The 24764-nt window shown below is 33.8% G+C and overlaps 5 protein-coding genes across 6 annotated transcripts; 2 read left to right on the top strand and 3 right to left on the bottom strand.

Moving 5' to 3' along the window:
• Positions 1-1749: 1749 nt before the first annotated feature.
• Positions 1750-4943, bottom strand: LOC108809871 (uncharacterized). Its single transcript, XM_056987743.1, has 8 exons — positions 4861-4943; positions 4662-4759; positions 4399-4552; positions 4189-4301; positions 4042-4107; positions 3841-3931; positions 2326-2390; positions 1750-2166 (listed from the first exon to the last, which is right to left on the bottom strand). The coding sequence occupies exons 1-8, from the start codon at positions 4862-4864 to the stop codon at positions 1966-1968; spliced, it is 792 nt and encodes a 263-aa protein (XP_056843723.1). The 5' UTR covers positions 4865-4943; the 3' UTR covers positions 1750-1965.
• Positions 4944-8443: 3500 nt separating this feature from the next.
• LOC108811536 (uncharacterized) lies at positions 8444-10273 on the bottom strand. 2 transcript variants are annotated; one of them, XM_056989829.1, is made up of 8 exons: positions 10159-10273; positions 9952-10049; positions 9687-9840; positions 9488-9600; positions 9330-9395; positions 9140-9230; positions 8953-9017; positions 8444-8855 (listed from the first exon to the last, which is right to left on the bottom strand). In XM_056989829.1, exons 1-8 carry the CDS (start codon positions 10160-10162, stop codon positions 8652-8654), a joined length of 795 nt encoding a protein of 264 aa, XP_056845809.1. In that variant the 5' UTR covers positions 10163-10273; the 3' UTR covers positions 8444-8651. The 2 variants fall into 2 exon arrangements, with proteins under 2 accessions (XP_056845809.1, XP_056845810.1); XM_056989830.1 differs by lacking the exon at positions 10159-10273 and having other exon boundaries at positions 9960-10148.
• Positions 10274-11332: 1059 nt separating this feature from the next.
• Positions 11333-14343, top strand: LOC108806658 (uncharacterized). The gene is made up of 4 exons (XM_018578827.2): positions 11333-11769; positions 13026-13470; positions 13550-13665; positions 13739-14343. The coding sequence occupies exons 1-4, from the start codon at positions 11349-11351 to the stop codon at positions 14158-14160; spliced, it is 1404 nt and encodes a 467-aa protein (XP_018434329.2). The 5' UTR covers positions 11333-11348; the 3' UTR covers positions 14161-14343.
• A 5451-nt stretch (positions 14344-19794) lies between these two features.
• On the top strand, positions 19795-23235 carry LOC108806914 (protein NRT1/ PTR FAMILY 1.1-like). The gene is made up of 4 exons (XM_018579128.2): positions 19795-20026; positions 20125-20342; positions 21642-22204; positions 22332-23235. Exons 1-4 carry the CDS (start codon positions 19927-19929, stop codon positions 23233-23235), a joined length of 1785 nt encoding a protein of 594 aa, XP_018434630.1. The 5' UTR covers positions 19795-19926.
• Positions 23236-23459: 224 nt separating this feature from the next.
• LOC108806915 (uncharacterized) lies at positions 23460-24446 on the bottom strand. Its single transcript, XM_018579129.2, has 3 exons — positions 24169-24446; positions 23926-24066; positions 23460-23637 (listed from the first exon to the last, which is right to left on the bottom strand). The coding sequence occupies exons 1-3, from the start codon at positions 24328-24330 to the stop codon at positions 23464-23466; spliced, it is 477 nt and encodes a 158-aa protein (XP_018434631.1). The 5' UTR covers positions 24331-24446; the 3' UTR covers positions 23460-23463.
• Positions 24447-24764: the final 318 nt, after the last annotated feature.

Raw genomic sequence — 24764 nt, 5'->3', positions numbered from 1 at the left:
ATAAAATGATCAGAATAATTGTGACTTAGTTTCATACAGCAGATGTATCGAACCTGAAACATGTTAGCGTACCAGCCCCGACCTTTTACCACCCACCACAATCACCCGATCAGGATTCAATAACTTTCCAAAGCTGTAAGAGTTCACACGAACCAGTATCAGCTGAGACAAGTAAAATAGTCAGATCTACTATATTTAAAATGAATTTTTTATCAACAAGTTTTTGGACTATCAAAATATTATTACAATTAAAATTGACCCTTTATTAATATCAGTTCAATACTATAAGCGTAATAGCCAATCAAAAAAATAAGTTTTAAACTAATGCTTGATTGTTTAAATTGTTATTAAATCATCCTAATTTTTTTCAATTCAAATAAGATAATAATATTTACATATAAAAATAATATTTTTAAAAGGATACATTTTTAAATTGGGAAATCTATTTATATAAATATCTTATATAATTATCAATTTTTATAACAAGAAATAAATTTTCCTAACTCATATCAATGTATGTGCAATAATATATGTATAATATTCTAAATTTATCCATTTCAATAAAATAATAATATCCATATACCAATATTTCATGTTTTAGAAATATATATTTAATTCGAATAAGTATTTATTTATCATATATATTCATAGTTTGTGTAAGATTTCTTAAACTATATCAATTATAATTATACATATAACGATGTATATATTATAATCTAAAATGAAAAATGCAATTAATGATTATTTGTTGTTATGTGTTGTTTTATAAATATTCAAATTTAAAAATATATACTTTAAAATAAACAATTACTATAATATACTTTATCACAAATTTTGTAAACTATCAAATTAAGTTTTATAAAATGTTCTATATAAATTTATATCAACAAAATTATAAATAAAAATTTGATCACTTAAATTATATAAAAGATTAAATTCTAGTGTAATCTCTATACTATAACTAATTCTTTTGTCTCAATGGCAAACTATCATATGAGTATTAAGTGTTCTTAAGATAATAATTTTGTTCCAATTTCAAAGAAAATCGTGAAAATTTAAACGAGTCATTCAAGAAAAATAACATATCTCATACGCTTAAAGTACATCCAAAATGCAAGTTAAATATTTAATTCATATAAAAAGTATATAATTGTCCGCAAAAATATTTGAAAATAATAATAAAATAAAAGCATGAATTTATATTCAACTCATTAAAATTTAAATTCAAAATATTTACAACCAAAGATGGTTTACCAATTTTATACACTTAAATAATCAATTTTGTAAAAAAAATCAATGTATATTTAAAATAAATTATTTTCTCAAATTTTAAAACAAAAACATAATCCTCATTCAACACGGATATTATCCTAATATAATTTATTGTAAGGACATCTCCAAACCATAACAATATATTTAGTGTATTTTCAACACTAAAAAATATTTTTCAACCATAAAATCAAACTTTACATTAAAAAGTATTTTATAATATTATATATTTGTTTTCTTATTATATTGTTAATGAAATATTATTATACAATGAATTATATAAAAAAATATTTATTTTATACTATGATCAAGGTAAAAAAATCATGTGTCCACCACCACTGTTGGGACTCAAACCTGTGCAGAAAGAAAGGTTTGAGAGTTGAGACTGTGGCCGGTTCAATGCAAACTGTTTCCTTGTTATAACAAGTTTGATGATTCATAGAAAACTAATAGAAGGAAAAATTTAATCAATAAGATATTAAAAGTTATTTATATTTAAGTATAGCAAACCATATTATATATGATGTGTAAATCACAACATAATGTCACAAGCCACATTTACCAATTGCTATGATTGGTTGGTTACATACACACACACATGTATTACATATTCGATATTACCACTGAATCACTGGTCAGAGTCCTGAGTCCTGACAAGGAATCTGTGGAGTGGATATTTATCCTTTTCAGTGTCACTTAATGTGGAAATGGTAGTGAACCACAGCAATGGAAGTAGCCGCCCGCGTCATACCAAAACCGTTTTGAGATCTGAGCTTCTCTGATTAGATATTCACCCCAATCTTTTTCTCCACACTCTTTGTGTATCTCTCGTGCATCAAATGTATTTGATTTCCTTTCATCCCATCTGTAGGTTGTATTCATCAGCGTGACATGTAGCTGCAATATAAAAGGAACAATAATGAAGGAAATGCTGATGATATATTACTTCGATCATCGTCTTTCTCCTAGTAAACTAGGATTTTTCAGTTTCTAATACAACAGAATACTCAAAAGGCAAAAGAGTAAATAATAAGAGTAAAGAATAAAAGCATTTACCTTCAAGTATAGCTTTGCATCTCTCCCGGCAAATCCAGCATTCGCAAATGCATCGATGATAATATCTGAATTAAGGAGTTAAAGAATTCGACAGATCTTGCAAACAAAGACTAGGATATAACTTCATGTGTCTATCGAGAGCCGTGACTAGCGTTTTGTATGTCATATCACCAAATGAAATCAACATGTCTAACTACTACGGAATTTTTGCAATGAAATAATACAATTTTTTTTTGTAAAACAAAAGTTTCACAGAAAAATTCCTTTAAATATGCTCTATATAGAAATTTTGCATTAAATGAAATGATGTTCTCAGCCAATACTTTAGAAACTTTTTTACTAAGCACGACTTATCTTAAACCAAAGGGACAATAATAAATAACTAGATTACTTCAATTTTTTAGAGAGATTTGGAACCGGTTTTGTAGATGCTGACAAAAAAAACTAGATTAAGATCTGAATAAATGAGTACTTTTATATACAAATATTTTTATAAATTATTATTTATTTGTGTTCTTTTACATATTAAGAAATTATAAATATATATCAAATAATTGAAAATTCAGTAATTAGTACATAAATAATTAAAGGCACGAAAACATAAATAAAACAAGTAGTGTTATCTATTTACACTTATTTTGGTAAATAAATTTAAATAATAATTTTAATCTATTTTTATGATTTAAAATAAATTTAATAAATAGATATATAGTATATTGTTGAGGTTTCCTACTCATACGGTTTTATGATCATTTGTTTATTTTGTAACAAAAATTTAAACCAATTATTGAATTTTTTTCATTATGAGACTTTTAATAGTTTTATTAATTTATAATTTAAAAAATTAATGTAAATTTTGAAATTAAAATATTAAATTCTCAATACTTTTTCAATGAAAATTTTGGAATTTAAAATTTTTATCTATTTTTATATAGTAGATAGTTTAATTTAAATGGAATATATATATATATATATATAGTTTTTAATATGAATATCTATTAATAAGACTTCGAACTCATATGATTTTAAGATGATTTGTATTTTTTATAAAAAATCAAATTATTGATCGCAAAAAAAAAAAATCAATGAGAAACTTTGAACAGTTTTATTAATTTTTGTTGTTTTTTAAAAATGAAAATATAACATATACAGAACTTTTTATTATATGGTTAATGTGAATGTTTAATTTATTTTAATAATATAAAATTAAACATAAATGATAGAAAATACATAAATTGTTATCAAAACTTTATTATTCAAAATTATTAATTGTTATATATATTTTAATCACATTAGATAATTCCATAAATTTTATTTAAAAGAAAAAAATATTTTTGTAAATTAATAATTAAGTATATGATTAATTTAATGAAAAACATAATATATATTCAGATGGACTAATCTAATTGTATGGGATCCTAAGAATTATTATAGTGATGCACATGCACATCTCAAATATTGTAGTGTTTTTTCAAATAATATAAGGGATAAGCTCTTAGATCTATATTAGGATGCGACAAACCCTTAGAAGTCGACCTTCATTCCCAACTTCTTCAACAGGTGCATAGAGGACGCGGGTGTTGTCTAAAGATCCACTCATACAATTCTTAACAAGAGAAAACCATACAAAGCGAACCATTGGGGTTAAGTCAAAGTTTATATTTCAAGCCACTAGAAATATTGTGGTAACGTAAATCCAAAGATGTTCCATCGTACCAATCCTTTAAGTCGTATGAAGACAGGACGGTTATCCAAAGCATGCATCACACTCTCTGAGATACTCTTAATTTTCATGAAAAAGGACAAAGACCTCAATCATCAAACAGTCCTATAAAAGATGCATACAATATCTCATAACTCTACCTTAAGGATATCCTGAGCTGCATCCACAGCTTCCTTGTTTACTAACCTTAACATAACCACAGTCAAGTGTAAACTATTTGGCGAAATAAACATCCTCTTTTCGATTCCCATTTCTGTTAATGTCAAAGATGGCATGTCATGTCACGAAAACAAATTCTATATTAAACTCTACACTATTAGTTTGTTTATTTTTGTTTTGTTTGATCTTACCATCCAAAGTGCTCTGAAACTTCAAAGGTTTCTTATCCTTATTGTCACCCAATATAGAATTCCGAAAAGCCTCAACCTTTTCTCGCAGATCAGGGTATATGGCTAATGGAAATGATATAAAGTGTGTAAACAGTTCTCTATAACCTTGTACAATCTACCAAACATTTCAACATTTCAATGATCAGAGTAAGCAGGAAAGAAAAACCACGAACGAGATTGGGGTTTAGCCTGATGATGAGAATCTTAGAAATAGATCAGCAAACCTGTTTGCCTATGGAGACATGTGGACTGGGATGAGCAGTGGAAGATCCCCCGGGATTCCCTATTGATAAATTTTGCTTTGACGAGTCCTTGAACGGATCTGTTTTCACATGATTCTCATCCGATCACACACAATACAACTACACAAGCATAATCCAAAAACACTAGCGGGAAACAAGCAAGAGAGAGAGAAATTTCTACCCATAGCATGAGCTTTTACAGCATTCAAGACTTTGCTGTTTCTCGTTAAGAGTCCTGTTTTTAAATGTATATAATAGACGTGGTCGACGAACCCACCAAACCATATTGTGATACAAGGCTTTTCCACTAAATTTCGTGATACAAAACTTTTCAACTAAGTTGTTGTTTTGACCCAAAAAACATATTAATGAGACATAGTCGACGACCCCACCAAACCATATTGTCACACAAGGCTTTTTAAAAAGTTTTATGATACAATAAAAACTCTATAAATTAATAAATAAAATATGTTAATAATTTATTTGGTTTTATATTGTATATATATATATAATATAATATAATTCAATAAAATAATATAATTATAAACAATTTAATATACATGATCCAATTAAAATCATAAACTAATAGTTATTATATATAAAACTTAATTAAATTTTATATGAAACATAAAGAAAATTATAAACTTAAAAATAATATGTTTTTGCTTTTCTTTCAAAAATGAAATTAGTCTCTATTTGTTTTTCAGTTTCAAAACTTTGGTATATCGTTTCTAAAAAGTTGAAGCTTAAAGATTGCAGCAACAACTGTGCAGGCTGCCTTTAGAGGCTACTTCACTTTGGTTATCAGGCGCAGAGAGATTGCAGTAACAACTGTGCAGACTGCCTTTAAAGACTACCACAGGGATAACTGGTTTGTGGTAGCCAAGCGTTCATAGCGACATTGTTTTTTAATCCTTTGTCCATGCACCACAACTTTCATACTCAGAGGTGAAATTCTTGGATTTATGAAAGACGAACAACTGCGAAATCATTTACCAAGGATGTTTTCATTAATCAAGAACGAAAGTTGGGGGCTCGAAGACGATCAGATACCGTCCTAGTCTCAACCATAAACGATGCCGAATCAGTGGAAATGATACAAAATAATGAGTAGTCCATTCTAGACTCCTTACAACCTTTTGCTCTCAATCAGAATCTCCGAAATAGAACAGCAAACCTGCTAGTCTTTGCCTTCGAAAGCGAGAGATGCAAAGATTAGGAGTGGAACTTTCTCCCGTAATCACAGAGTCTGGTTAAGATCTTTTGGGCCCCGAACTAATGCTCATACCTTTTGTTGAAAATTAGAATTCTTTTTATAAATATTTTGTATGAAATTGTTTCTAATAAACTTAGTTTTTAAAATATATATAAAAAAGTTAGTTAAAATATACCTATATTTGTTTATTTTTTTGGTCTCGAAGTTTTTTTTAATTATTGTTTTCTATAATTTTTTTTAAAAGAGCTTGAACTCTTAATATTAAAAGGCTGGCCCTACCGATTCAGAAGCGATAAAATTCGCTTTAAAAGATTTTGCTGACGTTTAGGACTTTTCAGGTTGAGTCTTGTTTGTACACATGGAAATGAAACTTGGTCAACGATCCCACCGTATTGTTTCTTATCTGGAACTGGGATTTGAGGAGGCAGAAGGAGTTGGCAAAATGGCACATTATCTTAATTTAAATGATCTATAGTGGTTGTAATGTTTTAACTTTATTTGTCTGTTTATGCCTTGTAATCATGATTCTAGTGGACGTCTGTGACATTCGAACTTAGAGCTATTTGTACTATGATTCTGTGTTATGTCATGTGGATCATGACTCCTAGAGCTTTCTCTCTATTTATACCATATATGATGGAGTTACACTATCTAAAATGTTTTCTATGGGCTTTATAATTTTTAAAAAGTTGTTTCATCAAATACTTAGTATCAGTAATTTGTAAACGTACGTCACAAAAAGTTGAACACTGAACATGTAGCTAGATGCACCATTACAAAAGCCATAAATCATAAAGATTTCATGGAGAGTAGCAAAATATAGCGATTTTTAGCAACAAAAGGTCACAACATAGCAAAATATAGCCATCTCTAACCACAAAAGACCACAAGTAGAGGAAAAAAAAACAGAAAACTACCAACGTGGCCAGAAAATATCGAAACCACGAGTTTCTGGGAGTGATATCCTGCAGTATCCACTATTGGCATAACCTGTCCCCCACGAGTTCTGAGCAACCAAGAAATCAACTCTATATGGCGTTCGACCTCTTCCTACAACAAGTAACGCATGTTCTCCAAGTAGTTTGCTACGTTTACCAGGGAAATAATCTCTTTTGATTGTTGTTTTTCGCCACATTTTAAGGTTTCATGATTCTTTACTACAATTAAGGTTTTATATTTCATGGTTTTAAAAGATATCTCTTTTGTTTCATTTTTATTGAGTAATAAACTCACTAATAAGTATGATTTCGTAATAGACTTAAGTGGATTTGAAAATACTTCTTTGTTGAAAATTCAAAGATACACACTCAAATAATGATACTAGTATCTCATATTTAAGTTATTAATCAATTAAGCTCTAATATATTCACATTTTAATCAAATCACTTTCATATTTGTTGATGATGCTTTACTTTTGTATAAGTAACAATTGTTAAGTGCTACTAATTTAGCCATAACCAATATATTTGAAGATCAAGTCAATTATAGAGAAATTTCAGATTTTTTTATCATAAAATAATCAAAATATATTATAATTAAAATACTAATTTGAAGAACTTATGCACAAACAATACACAAACACAATCACATGTCATATAAATATTAATAAAGCACATTATATAACATAACAAATGATCAAATTTTAACTCTCAGTCAGAATCTTCGAAATAGAACAACAAACCTGCTAGTCTTTGCCTTCAAAGGCAAGATATGTGAAGATTATGAGTGGAAGTTTCTTCCCTGAACACAGAGCCTGGTTAATATTTTTTGGCCCCCTAACTAATGCTCTTACCATTTATTGAAAATTAGAACTTTTTTATAAATATTTTGTGTGAAATTCTTTCTAATAAACTTAGCTTTTAAAAATTAGTTAAAATATACATATATTTTATTTTATTTTGTTACTCAAAGTTTTTTAAAAATTAATTGTTTTCTATATTTTTTTTAAAAAAAAACTTGAACTCTTAATATTATTAGGCTGGCCCTACCGATTCAGAAGCGATAAAATTCGCTTTAAAAGTGTTTGAGCGACTCTAATTTTAAATGATGCTCAGTGGATCACACACACAACACAAAGCATAACCCAAATCAGAACCCAAAAACTCTAGGAAACTCAATAAAAGAGATTTTGCCGACGTTTAAGACTTGGTCAACGATCCCACCAAAGCCTTTCTGTCTCACCTAAACCCACGCTGCTCTATTCTTAATGGATAATTTCTTTACACACCCCAAACTAACTAAACCCACAGTTAATCCTCTGCAACTTTTAACCTCTTTACCGAAACTAGTTACGTTCTCTCTCATGCCGTGTCTCTTCTTGACCCCCTGATCTCTCTCTTGTCTCTTCTCCAGCTTCTCTGATTCCTCTAGCAACACATGCATTTCTTTGATCCCTTAATGCTTTACTACGACTCCCTTCTTGTTTTCCTCCAAGTCTTTGTATGAGAGAGTGAAATTATACACCTCTCCTTCGCTTTCAGCCTTTTATAACAAGATTTGATGATCAGTAAAGAAACAAATGGAATAGAAAATTCCAATAAGTAAGATGTTAGCTAGAGTTAATTTGTTTATTGAACATAGCAAAGCATATTATATATGATGTGTAAATCACAACTCAGTAATGTCAGAAGCCAGAATTACCAATTGCTACTACTGGTTACATACACACACATGTATTACATAACTGATATTACCACTGATCATAGTCTTGAGTCTTGACCAAGCATCTATGGAGTGGATATTGATCCTTTTCAGTGTCACTTATGTGGAAAAAGTAGTGAACCACAAGAATGGAAGTAGCCTTTCGAATCATACCAAAATCGTTTTGAGATCTGAGCTTCTCTAATTAGATACTCACCCCAATCCTTTCTCCCAAACTCCTTGTGTATCTCTCGAGCATCAAAAGTCATCCCTTTGCTTTTATCCCTTCTGTAGGTTGCATTCATCATGGTGACATGTAGCTGCAAAAGAAAGGAATAAGCATGAAGGAAAAACTGAAACCACATTACTTCAATCATCGTATTTCTCCTAGTAAACGAGATATATAAAAGCATTTACCTTCAAGCGTGTCTTTGCATCTTTCCCAGCAAATCCAGCATTCACAAATGCACCAATGATTATATCTTATTTATGGAGTTAAAGAATTCAACAGATCTTGCAAGATGATAATAAGATATAAATTCATGTGTCTATCTTAAACCAAAGGGACATGAGGAAAAATAGGCTCTTAGAGATAATAGGATGCTACAAGCCCTTAGCAGCCGGCCTTCACCCCCAACTTCTTCAACAGGTGCATAGAGCACGCGCGTTTTGTCTAAAGATCCATTCATACAATCCTTAACACGAGAAAATATTCAAAGCATACGTCAAAGTTTATGTTTCAAGTCACTACAAATTTTGTAGTAAACGTTAAAGCCAAGGATGTAACATCGTACCAATCCTTTAAGTCGTATGAAGACAGGTCGGTTATCCAAAGCATGCCTCACACTTGTAGAAACACTCTAAATTTTACGAAATACAAGATCTCAATCATCAAACCAATCATAAGAAGATGCATACAATATCTCTTAACTAATAGGAAACTAATTGTAACCTTAAGTATATCCTGAGCTGCATCCACAGCTTCCTTGTTCTCTAACTTTAGCATAACCACAGTCAAGTGTAAACTGTTTGGCGAAATAAACATCGATTTTTCGATTCCCATTTCTGCTTAAGATGGCATGTCATGAAAACAAGTTTTATAATAAAACTTATACTACTAGTTTATTTATTTTTGTTTTGTTTGATCTTACCATCTAAAGTACTCTGAAACTTCAAAGGCTTCTTATCACGATCGTTACCCAATATAGAATTCCGAAAAGTCTCAACCTTTTGTTTCAGCTCAGGGTATATGGCTAATGGAAGTGATATAAAGTGCGTAAACACTTCTCCGTGACCTTGTACAATCTACCAAACATTTGAAGGTTTCAGTGATCACAGTAAGGTAAAAAATAAACATTTCCAGAAAACTTCTCAACACTGATCGTGATGAAGAATCTCGGAACTAGATCAGCAAACCTGCTTGCCTTTGGAGACATGTGGACTGGGATGAGCAGTGGAAGATCCCCCGCCAATCTGTAGTGATGAGCTCTGCTTTGACGAGTTCTTGAACCAATCTGTTTTCACATGAGTCTCACCCGATCACACACAACACAACTACACAAGCATAATCCAGAAACACGAGAGAAGAATCAAGAAAGTGAAAGAGAGAGAGAGAGACTTTACCCATAGCTTGAGCTGTGATTTTGTCTGCGTTTAAGAATTTTTAGAACCAGGTTAAAGGTACTGTTTTTAAAACATATAAATGAGACTTGGTCAACGACCCCACCAAAGCGTTTCCTCACCTAAACCCACATAAAACTCGTAAAGTAGTAATCTGAGAAATAAAAAAAAACAAGCTGCTTTGTAAGAATTAAGCCTATTCAGTGCAACTTAATCAAATGTCAGGCACTAATTGTGGCTTTAGGTTAATCATTGATTATACACGTGCATTTTTCTTGCGAGCCATATTGTGATAAGTCATGATATATGACTAATGGAAGTGATACAAAGTGTGAGACTGGACACGTACTCTGTACTCATGACACTTTGTATCGTACAATCAAATGATGCTCACGGGATGAAACCCAAAAACTCTTGGAGAATCAATGAAGAGAGAAAGAGAGACATTTTACTCATAACACGATTTTGCCGCCGTTTGAGACTTTTTCACGTTATAAAGCCAAAGCCCATTATTTTGTAGTGAAGCCCAATCTACCAAATATAAGAAAAATTAATTGAACCAAGTAGGCAAGTTAGTTAGTAAACCGTGAGAGGGAGAATTAAAATGAAAGAAAAAATCTAGTTGATGTGATAGCTATACTTAGGGATTTCAATTGACTAGTAGGTTATGTTTCCTTATGAAGAAGTAGATTTGACCATTAGCTTGGTAATTGTATTGCACTACACGGAAATCATACCTTTTTTTTTTTGAACAAAACACGGAAATCATACTTAACTTACATAACATGGCTACTAGATAAATGTAAACTTCTATCGTTCTACGTAATGTACAAGTTCTTTAATGGTGAACCGGTCCAATAAAAGGAACCAGTTTCGATTGAGACACACAAAACAGGTCCAATGGGAACAGTAGTAAATTCTAAATATTTTGATATATGTCCTGATTATTACTTAAATTTTCTTGAAAATTTGTTTTAATATTTCAAAAAAAAATCTCAACCTATTAATATTTAAATTTATTTAATTATCTAACTAAATCTTAATTTTATAATTAAATGAGCCAATCATAAATTGACTAATGATAGAAGGAGCTTTCATGAATATCTCATAATTTCAAATGAGAACCTTTAATCACTGTACCAGTATTAAAAGAAAAAATAAAAAGAAAGAAAGAGACTATTGAAATTAATTAAATGGAAAGAGTAGTAGCGATGAGCAATAGCAACAACAACGGAGGGGGGCAATCACCGTGGCACTCCTCTCACTCCCCCAAAACTCCGACGACGACGATGCTCGATCGCGCTCTCTCCTTCCGCCGTCCTCACTCCGACGCCGATCTCTCTTACTCCGGCGAATCCGGCGCCGCCGACGAATCAAAGACCAAGCGTCCCCACATCTACCTCCTCGCCTCCAATTTCGTCTCCCGGATCGGGCACCAGTGGTGGCCTTGCCTCGTCATCGCTCTCCTCTTCCTCGCCCTCCTCTTCCTCATCTCCTTCGCCTTCCGCTCCACCAGCTTCGTCTGCATCTCCCGCTTCGATCCCGTCGCTCGGATCGGGTTCTTCGGTCTCGACGGGCTCGAATCGGATTTTGGAGCCCTAGGTGTTCCTTGGTGTAAGCTCTCGTGATCTCTCTCTCTCTTGTGCATTGTTTTATATGCATTGTCAGCGCCGGCCCTGAGCCAAGCCTGATGAAACATTCACCTTGAGTCCCCAAATTTGTGAAAAAAAAAAAGAATTTCGGCTCCAAATTATTGAATTCCCTCTTGACTCGTCTCGTCTAAGGCCCCGGCCCTGGGCACTGTGCATTGGTTTATCTCTAGTGATGATTCAGTGTGGATTTACTTAAGAATGATTTGGTGAGATTTGATGTAGGTTTGTTTGAGTATTAGATTTTCACAAGTAAGTTGAATTGGTTTTGGTGCTGTAAGTTGCTTGCCAATGGTTAATCTTGGATAGTGGTGTATGTGCCTAATCAATTGCAGAGCCATGGATTGTGTTAAAATGTTATTCCCTATAGTAGCATAAAGCTAAGAAACACTTATTCAAACAAAGACTTCACAATGACACGAGCATCATATGGGCCAGATGGTGTGGCGTCTGATGCTCTTCTGTCCTTGATGACTGTTGTGAAGTCTCTTTTTTTTTAATGTCTTTGGCTTTGTTGTGACTTAAAATACAATGTTTCTGATTTTTTTTCTGTGTTTTAATACGAAAATGGGACTATCAATTTATATGTTTCTGCTTTCACTTGATGTATCTTATGTTTTCTGTGATTTTTCTATAGATAAAGAAGATGAATTCTCAAACTGAAAATGGTGGTAGTAGTCTGGTAATGGATCTACCAACTTATTAAGTGAAAATAAAGAACCTACACTTATGGATATTTTTATATTTTCTTATAATTTGGTTGTTTTTTCTATGCCGTACCGGTATCTAAAAAATTGAAGTTTGCCGTTTCCTGTACCCGTTCCCGTCCCAGGGCTGCTTAGATCTTAGTGCATCAGTAAAAACCTACTTTTGTTATTTGCTAGACAGACTTAGCCTGTTTTTTAAGGGATATAAGTACTGGTTTAAGGTTGTAAATTATTCATTCGTCAGTCAAGTTTTCTTTTCTAGCATTCTTGAAAGTTTAGTTCGCCGTGTTCCACAGCATGAAATAGTAGAGAAAAACCCATTAAAAATGCTCTTGTACAAATTAGTTATGAGATTTATCTTCTGAGGAATCGACGTTCTTCGGTCTTTTCAGTCTCCATGTTGATTTTAGTTGAAGAGGACTTTGATGGTGGTGTTATGGAATATATTGTTCTTAACAAAGAGATTGATTTGTATATGGTGTGTACGTATTTAATTCTCTTCCCTTGGCAAAAGGCAGATCGAAACATGGAAAAGAAGTCGAGTGGACCTCCAAGGATCTACTCAAGGCTCTAGAAGAGTTTGTACCGATATACGAAACACGGCCAATAAAGAACAATATGCATGGGATGGGTTTTGATCACAGCTTCGGGCTATGGTTCATGGCGCGTTGGCTAAAGCCTGAGCTGATGATCGAGAGTGGTGCTTTCAAGGGACATTCCACTTGGGTTATGCGCCAGGCTATGCCGGATACGCCGATTATCTCGCTCACGCCTAGACACCCCGAGAAGTACCTGAAGAAGGGACCTGCTTATGTTGATGGAAACTGCACGTACTTTGCGGGCAAAGATTTTGTTGATTTTGGGAGTGTTGAGTGGAAGAACGTGTTGAGGAAACATGGAGTGACGGATCTAAGCCGCGTTGTTGTCTTCTTCGATGATCATCAGAATGAACTCAAAAGGTATATCTTCTTCTCTTGCCCTTATTGCATTAGTGAAGAGTTCTTTGTTTTATTTTTTTGATTATACTACCGAGAGCAGGCTAAAGCAGGCACTGAAGGCGGGTTTCCAACATCTCATTTTCGAGGATAACTACGATACAGGAACAGGGGATCACTATTCTCTGCGACATATATGTGACCAGTCATATATTAAAGGTTTGTTCTGTAAAGATCTCAATAGATAAGTTTGGATGATTTTCTCATATGATGTGTTTTGTTTTCCCACCAGGAGGCGGCCACAGCTGTTTCAAAGACAGCGATGAAGCCAGGATTAGATCAAAGAGGAAGAAGTTCTGGGAAAAAGCAGTTGATACAGAGGAACTGTGCGGACCAGGTGAAACATGGTGGGGAGTAAGAGGTGAAATGAGAGATGACTTCAACCACACAAACACACAAATCTCACACAATCAGCATTTCCAGAACAGCCGTTACGTTGAATCGGTTCTTGATGTCTACTGGGAGCTACCTCCGGTTGCAGGACCTTCGTTGACACATCAGTCACGGTACGACCCCGCTCGTTCGACTCCACCGATCGTAGCAGATGGGAAGCGCCGTTTGTTCCAACGACTCGGTTTAGGTCGGCTTGATAAGTCTGTGTTCAATGGCTATACTCAAATGGTTTACCTTCAGATATCCAAGCCCGGATCATAGAGACTGGTGATTCCTGCAAAAGAAGAGCGACTCCTTTTTTTACTCCTTAGCTTTTTTTTTCTAATACAAGTTAACCAACTTGAAGCAAAGTTTGTTAATACAAGAGTGTTTTTTTTTTTTTTTACTGTGATCGGTTATGATTCTTCATCTTGGTTTAAATTTTAAATAGGCATCGTTTGTCCAGTTCTTTCATTACCGATCTGGAACAACCTTAAACCGGTAAAATGTTGAGCAAACCGGAATAGAGGCATGGAATGTGTTTTCTAACTTTTCTTTAAGCAACTCTTCTGTGCTGAAAAAGCAAGAATCTTAGACGAGTGATGCACAGGGTTGATTCTGAGAGCTGGATTTTATCAATGTGTGACTGTTATTGTTGATGCCACAGCTGCTGCAACACCAGAGATCCAGACTGGTAAAAACTATCTTATCAATGTTGGTGTTCAGTCATTGTTGGTTTCACAAAATCATCTTTAAATACTGAAGTATTGTCAAACAAAGTTTAGAAAGATGATGGAACTATATATTTCTAGCGACAGGGCCGGTTTAGAGCATGGGGCAAAGGGGCGTAGGCCCCAGAGTCCAAACGTTTTTTTTCTAAAATAGTGTTAAAATAGGATCCAGATTTTTTAAAAAATTATGTATCTGGATCCAAAAATTTTAAGTTACCTATAGATATATGTAAAAATAATATCAAAAAATATTTTGCCCAAGGGCCCATGGATTCTTTGAGCCGGCCCTGTCTAGCGAATGAAGACAAACAAAGAAAGACGTTCTGCATTACAATCAGGCTATTTTGTATTGTTCTTTGTATTTATTTGAGAAAGTACTCATGTACATTGTCGTAACATCTTTTGGATCAGCGAATATTATGGACATGAAGAGTAAGACTCCCAACATTACACGAGTGGTCCGAAGAGTTTGCTTGAGAATTCGGATGACAGATGTCAAGTTTGTCAACCCGTATCTTCTTCCACCAGTTCCTTTCTTGTGTTTTTGTTTTGTTTGTATATATGTAACTGAAGATTTGAACGAAATAAAGTCGAATATTGCACTTAACTGTTTTATTTTATGTTTTTTGTGAAATAAAACTTAAAATATTGCATCATTAGATTCAAATGTGCAACCTTTTCTTTCCCAAACATCGAATTTGCTAGGATGTGATGCATTGAATCTGAAACAATAATAGTTGTGTGTTTGTGTTTTGGTTATAAAACAATAATTGTTGCAAAACTATAAGCAGAAAAAAACGTTATTGATAACCAAAGAAGATAACGTGGAGAAAGAGGGAAATGGAGTCAGTTTCAGAAAAAAAAAGAGGAGGGAAATGGAGGGTCATGCTTATCTTCACCTCATTGTCCTCTCTTCCGTTGTTGCTTTCCCATCTCCACTTGTTCCCTCTGATTTTGGGACATTTTTTCATAAAATAAAAAACAAATCAATCACATTTATAAGATTGTCACTAATATTCCATAGTGGCCTTCACTCATCTTAGTATTTTGTAATCCAAATTCACTACTACAATCTGATCTTTGCTTATCTCAGTATTCGATCGTTCTTTTGTTCACAAACTTCTTGTAAAACACTCAAAACCCTCGATACGTAGACACAAAAAGCTATACCTAAAAAGAATAAAACTTTTCATGTTACTTAGTTTTTAGTCGAGAGTTGAGAGGGACTCAACATTGATTTTCACTAGACAGTATTTTATATATTTAATTTCTTACGGGGGAGTGCATGTAGCTGAAATAATGGTGCATGCTTTATTGTTGTATGCAGAAGAAAGGAATAAAAAGCGAAGAAAAGTGTATGTTAATGGAGCAGAAAATGCTTGAAGTGACGTATGTGATTAATGAAAAAGAAGGGAAAATCTAGAGAGGATTACGAGAGTGATGTAACACAGCCCATTTCATGATTACGAGGGACATTCTTTTGTGTAACCCTTAAAACAATGGGGTACTTCACAAGATAAATCACCTAAATGCAGAGTAGATGTATATTCATTACATAAATGTATTGATAAAAAGAAGACGAATATATATATCTTCTTGATTCCAAAAGATGATCTAAAACGTCTGATTTTAAGATTTTCAATTCAGAGAATAGAAAACAGCTGATATAATTGCCACGAGATATTTTTAGATTATGTTAGTTGATTGATTTGACTGATGAAATGAAAGGTGACAGCTGAGACTTGGAAAATCAAAAGCATGCATGGTTTATAATTTTTATAAATATAAATGACTAGAGAGAAGAAATGAGACATGAGGTTTCCTCTTTGTGTCTGTCTGTAAGTGAAATAAAAAGCTTAGCTAGCTACGTTGGTTTTATTATTCTTTACACTTTTCTGGTTAAAGCGGGAGTCAAGGTAATCTATTTTGCACACCGGTTACATAAATTATACAAAAATTAAAGCGTGCGTTATACCTCAAACTACGAAGTTATAATCAGAATATCATTATATAACAAACTAGCGATTTTGTATACATATATGGTTGTTTATGTGTAATTCATTATGGTTGTTCAAAGCTTGGTAAATGTGATACATTTGGGGTTTTATTATATAAGGAGTCAAATAGCAGACTGATAAAAAAAACGCAACTTCTAAATTTCGATAAACACAAGCAGAACAAGACAAGATAAATAGCGTGTGTGCAAATGGAGGTGGCCTTTTGAACAGTGTGGAATCGAGAGAACACTGAAATAAGAAATAGTCGGTGAGGAAAATGAGCTTGACAAAATAATACTTTATATTATTTTAACTTTGAGGAGAAGAAAAAATAAGTCTGAAACCTGACACTACATCAATAGACCTTTCCTTCTTGAAGTAAGAAATGGAGGAAAAATGAGGAGTTAGCGTGTAACTCAAGCAGTTTAAATAATTGTTCTAGGCTATTCACTTTCTACAGTCTTCTTCTTTTGGAAGTGTCCCAGAATGATCTTCATCCACAGTCCACATTAAATCTTTCGCACCATTTTCATATATAGGAAAAGGGATACAGTTGAGCAAAAAAAAGGAAAAGGGATACAATACATTAAATACAGGTCGTGTAATGGTTGCTCCAAAAAAAAGAGAGGTTGTGTATGTTTTCTTCACTCGTTATAACTGCATAGGGACCTTCACTTCGACCGTATTGTTTGAAAAGACTTTTACAAACGTTGAAGAGTGAATAGTAACTTTAACTATCAGATAACAACTAGTTATGATGATCACGAATTAAAAATGAAATGACATAATTATGTATATATAGTAGATCAATAAGTTTGCCAAAAAGGAGATTGTAGAGTATCCAACACCCACGTGCATGACCATGACCATGTCACTTTCATTATTGTTGTTTATAATATGTTCACTTTTTTATTTTAAATCATTCAAATAGTACTATTGTATAATCTAACGAAGAAGAATTTTAAAGATGACGCCAATAATATAAAGTTCGATGCCTGAATATTAATTCCAAATTATTTTCTTTCCAAATCCTAGTGTTTGGGTGATTAATTTTGGGGATCTGAACGATTGACCAATAGCTATTCATTTCGGAGTGATCTCCTAGATACGGGTTGCTTTTGACGGATGGAGTTGTGACACTGATATATGCTAGTTTGTGCCAACAATATCACGTATGTCGTCTCGCTAAGGATACATACGAACGGTGGTCTACTGATAGTTCTTGGGATAAAATGTAAACTCGGTTTTCTCCAAATTTGTTTCAGCCTAGCTCGGAGCAACTTTGTTACGCATTGCATAAACGTGTTCAGACTTCAACTCAAGATTTAGTGAGTTAACCTTTTTATAGTTGGTTGCGTTGGCCTAGTCATTAGAAATCAAGTTTTCGGATTATCAAAGTTTAATAAAAAGATGATTATTAAAAGAATAAGTAAAATATGCTTCTAGCTTATGATTTTATTGGGCGACTCTTTAAATATGATGTACTTACTTTCATGAAAATTCCAAATTTTTTTTGAAAGAATAAGAACCAATTATAAAGTTTCGATTTGTCACGAAAAGAGGAAGAGAGAGCCAAAATAAAAGCTGTTAACCTCGTGGGATGTCTTCCTTCCTTTCCTCGATTACTACTAATGACCTTTATGATGATTTTGATACTTTCGTTTTACTAATGGGATCGATGTTTCGTTTTCGGATAACGATTTCACTTCTATACCTGACCAAAAACAAAACTTTATTTGGAATCTATTAAGTGGAATCGATTATAATAAACACATGTGATTATATTTGTTGGAGGCTTGGAGGCCGTTGTACTATTGACACATTATTTAATTCGTTCGAGACTCTTACTTTATTCGAGTAACACCAACAAATTAAGATTTGAGGGCAAGTTTTGAAGAATAGATTGATTATTTAGTCTTCGAGCTAGTTTGATATCATCTAGAACAATCTAATCTTTCTTAAAATAACAAGGCACAACAGTTTCAAAGAAAAAAGGCTACATCCACAATGATTGTAGTCTACACATATCAGCTGTTTAGAGAAGTGCTGTAATCAGGAATTATCTTCTTGAAGAATGAACAACAAGCTACACTATATTGATCCTGATGGCTTTCAAAAAAAAGAAAAACATACCCTACAAAGCGTTCTTAATCCAAAATATAACATTATCTTTTTACAAAAAGAGGATTAATGAAGACATTAAGATCAACAACTTTTTACAATGCCTACAACACTTAACACATATAGTTTCTTCCTAATGCCCAAGGCTCAAGAAATGATTTTAGAGTGAATATATCTGAATATATCACAATAAATGTTTCGTAGTAAACGTGGAGATGAAACTGATTTTCCATAAGATAAGCAAGAGCTATATATGAAACTTCTTTGAAATTAGCTAGGCGAAATGTAAGTGGTAACCAAGCCATGGTAACCATAGGGGTAACTGGGTAAGGAAAAACTTGAGGAAAACTGTAAATTTGTTAGTTTTGGATTCTAGTTCTGCTATAAGTTGTTATTTTCTTTGATCAGACGAAACGAAGATAAAGCCATATTTTACATTAAAATTTTCGGAACCGAAATAATTGTTGGTACTTGGTACTATCTCTGTAAGGATCGATTAGTTGGGTTTCAATCCAAATACCATTTAGATTAAGCAAAAAAAATGTAATGGTAGACTTAGTTATCGTCAGAGGCGGATATACATCCATACATGGGGCACGTGCCCCCATCTGATTTTGAATTTTTTTCAGGTAACTAGTATAAAGTTTGTGAAATACCCCCAACTGAAAAAAGAATTGACATAATGTATGTACCTCCGTCTAAAACTTTCCTACATCCACCCCTGTTATCGTAGGTGTATATTTAACCGCAGTATGTTCGTTCTTTTCTCTCTCTCTCTCTTTGCTAACTCTATGCTTCGTGTGTTTTGACATCCCTTTTATTTATTTGACGTGATAACATGGATTAAGGAACATTGGAAGTTAGATGCAACTTATAATGTACACACATTATTGTAATTTTCAATTGTTTTTGTAAAAACACGCGTGTTTTCCTGGCATTTATGTTTCAACTTGAATTTAGCTAGATATACGAAGAATGAAACCCCATTACATATTTTTAAAAATATATTTAATTGAAATAATATCTTTCTTTGTAGGTCCCATAATTATTTTTGTATCTCCCATTTATTATTGCGCTCACTCGTCGCAGAAACAGAGATTCCTCCCTGTCTAAACTGAAAAATAAGATCGCATTAACTCAAAAGCTCTCGCACAAAGACAAAGATCTTCTTCTCTCTCTCTCAGCTGAAAGGTAGTACAATGGAGAACCCTCCAGATCAAACAGAGTCAAAGGAGCTGATGCCTGAACCCAGAATCACAAGACCAAAGGGTGGATTTTTCACTATGCCCTTCATCATTGGTAATAAAAAACATTACATCTCTTTGTCTTCTTCTCATCAGCTAGATTTTATTCTCTTAATGTTTTATTCTTCTTGTTCTTGTTCTTGGTGGATGAAGCAAACGAGGGGTTTGAGAAAGTGGCGAGCTATGGATTGTTACAGAACATGATTCTTTATCTGATGAGTGATTACGGATTAGGACTTGTGAAAGGACAAAACGTGTTGTTCATGTGGGTCGCTGCTACTAACTTCATGCCTCTCGTTGGAGCTTTTCTCTCAGATTCTTATTTGGGTCGCTTTCTCACCATCTCCATTGCTTCTCTCTCCAGTTTCCTGGTAAATATTTTCATTTGAAGAACCGGCTTATGGTTCTTCTCCTTTTCCGGTTTGATTCAACTCCATCAAATTTCATCAGTTCGTTGTCATTAGTAATTTACTAACCAGTGAGCCCTTCGTTTTTGTAAATGGTTTTTTTTATGTTTTATACGGTTTCTTGTCAATAGTGAGGGGATTTAGGTTCTTTTTTTGCTAAAATTAAAAATCCAAAAGCGGGATTTTCGGTTTAGATTGATTTGGGTGAAAGAGTAAACCAGTAACTGGGACTTTACTTTCGTCGAGTCGTTGACTATTCAATAAAATCTAACAATCATATAATTAAGGGCCTGTGGATTAAATGGTACGAGGTTTTCTAAAAGTAATTCTTTAAGGGCCTTCGAAGGGTAATTTTTTTTCTAGCTGGTAAATTTGATGTTGACAAAAAAAAAGCTGGTAATTTTTTTTTTTTGTAACTTAAAAGCTGGTAAATTTGAGGAGGTTATATTACATTTTACTATCATTTCTTCGCGAATCACAAAAAGCTGTTTATTTGTTGAAGTTCCTGTATCACCAATATACAACACTAAGGGTTATATATATATTTCTGTACAGTAAACTTTCTATTTTAAGTGCAATGATTATGCTTTGTAGAAGAAGCCTCTTTCCGTAAAGAGTCAAAATTTCTCACATGTTGCATGTGCCACCCTGAAATTGCTGCCCAATAAATGAAACTAAAGCGATTTATTTTTTATGTTTGTTTCCATACAATTAAATCATATTACATATAACAAAGTCGGAAAACTATGTACAAAATGCCAGGCATTCTGAAATGTCCATGTGATTATATCACAATAAGTCTTAAATATTCATAAAGTATTTAAGTATCGTTATCATTAATTTGTTTATTTTTATAAAAATTCTGGCTGCTAACCTTGCGGTTGTGGTGGCCTTCTGACCTCTCTGGCAAGTTGTGAATGAATTCTGACTGTGAGTCACCCACTTGAGAAAAATGTAAAACGTGACCTCAATTGTTTTTTCTTAAATCTATAGCAACCATTCACCTTGTCCAATCATTTTCATTAGAGAACAATTTTCATTAGAGAACAATATGTTCCTTAAATTTGGATTCTTGCTCTTGGAAGTATTTTCCTTTAAATACATCTACAGATTTTACGAAAGAATTGAGCACAACATGTTTTACTTAGTTGTCATGCTAATAATGTAAACCGCATATACATTAAATAATGTTTTTGAGTACTTGATAATACAGAGTCTCTTCATTTTATGTTGTTAATGAATTGTTTGAATTAAACGTTACAGGGGATGTTGGTTCTATGGCTAACTGCTATGTTACCACAAGTGAAGCCATCACCGTGTGTAGCATCTACAGTAACCAAGTGCAGTTCCACGGCAGCGATATCTTCTCAACTAGCTCTTTTGTATTTTGCGTTTGCCCTTATATCGATTGGATCTGGCGGAATCAGGCCGTGTTCTCTAGCCTTTGGTGCTGATCAATTGGACAACAAAGACAATCCCAAGAACGAGAGGGTTCTTGAGAGTTTCTTTGGTTGGTACTACGCTTCCTCATCGGTTGCTGTCTTGATCGCTTTCACTGTCATTGTTTACATTCAAGATCACTTGGGATGGAGAATAGGGTTTGGAATACCAGCGATTATCATGCTACTGGCGAGTATCTTGTTTGTTTTGGCATCTCCTCTCTATGTTAAACGCAACGCGACCAAGAGTCTGTTCACTGGTTTAGCTCAAGCGGCTGTTGCAGCTTACGTGAACAGGAAGTTAGTATTACCGGTTCATAATGACTCTTATGGCGGTTATTACCACCTGAACGATTCTGAACTTAAAGCTCCAAGTGACAAATTGAGGTAATATAAAATTAAGTTATATATATATTAAGTTATGAGTAATAGATCGACCTTATTGATGTTAAAAAAAATATATTTAATTCTGGATTGGTGTAAGGAGTTTTGACAAAATGTTTCAATTAATTAGGTTTCTGAATAAAGCTTGTGTCACAAGAAACCGCGAGGAAGACATTGGTGCTGATGGTTTGGCCTTAAACCCATGGAGACTCTGTACAACGGACCAAGTTGAGGAACTCAAGGCTTTGGTCAAGGTGATACCGGTATGGTCCACGGGGATAATGATGTCTATAAACGTCAGCCAGAACTCGTTCCAGCTGCTTCAAGCTAACTCAATGGATAGACGTTTGGGGGACCATTCAACTTTCAAAATCCCACCTGGTTCTTTTGGCATGTTCACAATCATAGCCCTAATTGCATGGGTGGTTCTCTACGACCGTGCAATCCTCCCATTAGCTTCCAAGATCCGTGGCAGACCTGTTAGAGTTAATGTCAAGATCAGAATGGGGTTAGGTCTATTCATATCCTTCCTAGCGATGGCGGTTTCAGCAACTGTTGAGCATTACAGAAGAAGAACCGCGATAAGCCAAGGACTCGCGAACACCGCCAACGCGACAGTGAACATCTCAGCGATGTGGCTCGTACCACAGTATGTACTGCACGGTTTGGCAGAGGCCTTAACCGGGATAGGACAGACGGAGTTTTTCTATACCGAGTTTCCTAAAAGCATGTCGAGCATCGCGGCTGCGTTGTTCGGTCTAGGAATGGCAGTGGCTAATATCTTGGCTAGTGTGATCCTCAATGTGGTCAAGAACGGCTCAAAGAAGAAGAGTGGAGAGAGCTGGATTGAAGATAATATCAACAAGGGTCATTATGATTATTACTATTGGGTTTTAGCGATCTTGAGCTTCGTTAATGTCATATATTACGTGGTGTGTAGCTGGTCGTATGGTCCCACGATGGACCAGTTGAGGAATGATAAGGTTAGTGGTCTGAGAGGAGAAGAACAAGAAGAAGCTGTTAAATTAAACTAAAGATTCGTAGTGTGTGTTATATAATCTAATATATTTGTATGCATGTAATTATAGTTATATATTTGGATTTGGATTTGGATTTGGATTTAGGAAGTAGAGGATTATATTAGTAGGTGTGTTTATTATTTCTTACTAACCATTATTGGTGTGCATGATTATTTTGACTTTTCAAAATGGTAACTGTGTTATTAATAGTAAGTTTTAATTTGAGAAAAAAATAATAACAATTCAAAGCTTACTAAGATTAGAAGAAGCAGTGTGTTTGACTTTGAGTACAAGTGGAGCCATCCACAACCTTCCTGTGGCTATGAGTTCTCCATCTCTTTCTCTTCTAATCTCAATCACAGATGATTTTAGCCTTCCATTGGTCCCCTTCACTCTTGCTTCTACCTCTACTTTTTCCTGCAAATTTATCCGTATCTTATTATTATTTTTTGTTTTTTAATATACTATCATAGTTTTGGAGCATGTGCAATAACAAGAATGATTGTCATAATCATTCATAACCACAAACTGACTTCACTTTTGTTAGTAAAAGTCATTATAAAAGAAAATTAATTCATTTATATTGTAAGTTAGTATTTTTGTTTTCATGTTTCATTCATCTTATCTAATCTACGTACTATATTTACCATCATGCAACATTGTTTTAATAACAGGTGACAAACAAAGGATATAGAGAACACGAACATGAATCTTGGCCGTTGAATAAAACGAAGAGTTGAGATCAACAGAGGAATGGAATCCGTCGCCGGTGGAGTAGACAGAAGCAGCACCGATCGCATCCATCACCGCCGCAATCACTCCGGCGTGCCAAGTTCCATCATCTCCCTAGGAATCACATGATCATCATTTCTTCATATTCATATATTAAAATTCACCAACATTAAAAACGAAAACAAACAAGCAAATATCTTCTTCTTTTTTTCTTACCGCGACACGATCCGTGACGATTAATTTACATCGTATGATTCCTTTTCCGACATGGATGAGTTCTAAGCCTTGTAAGATAAAAACCTCTATCTCGCTTAAACCGTTTCCTTGCGCTAACGCTTCGAGGTACGTTGTTATGTTTAGGATCGTTGAGTCTTCCATGTTCGATCTTCTTTACTTGTCGCGACTCTATGAGATGAGATTAGAGAGTTTTGAGGATTTTGAAGTTCTCCGTTTTCTTTTTTCTCAAAAGAACTTCTCCGTTGAATATAAAAAGATATCACTAATTAACTACCATATATACCCTTTTGTCTGATTGCGTTTGTGATTGGCAACGCTGACTATTTAGGTGCCGACTCGTTTTCCCGCTACCACCCGCAAACGCAGCTTTTGCGGTTTATAGCGGTTGTTGGCGTTTCGAAACAATCACAGAAAACGCTACAAATCGCTTCAAATCGCTCCGAACCTCTTAAAATCAAAAGCTGGTTCTAGCTAGCGTTTGCGGTTGCGGGCGGTTGCGGGAGGGTAATTTTTTTTTCTTTAAAAACAGAATAAATAAAAATAATACTAAAAATATCCAATAAAAAATTTCAATT

This window comes from Raphanus sativus, chromosome 6 (assembly GCF_000801105.2).
Source record: "Raphanus sativus cultivar WK10039 chromosome 6, ASM80110v3, whole genome shotgun sequence".
In the NCBI taxonomy this organism is placed as follows: domain Eukaryota; kingdom Viridiplantae; phylum Streptophyta; class Magnoliopsida; order Brassicales; family Brassicaceae; genus Raphanus; species Raphanus sativus.
This window is presented reverse-complemented; position numbering and strand designations above follow the sequence as displayed.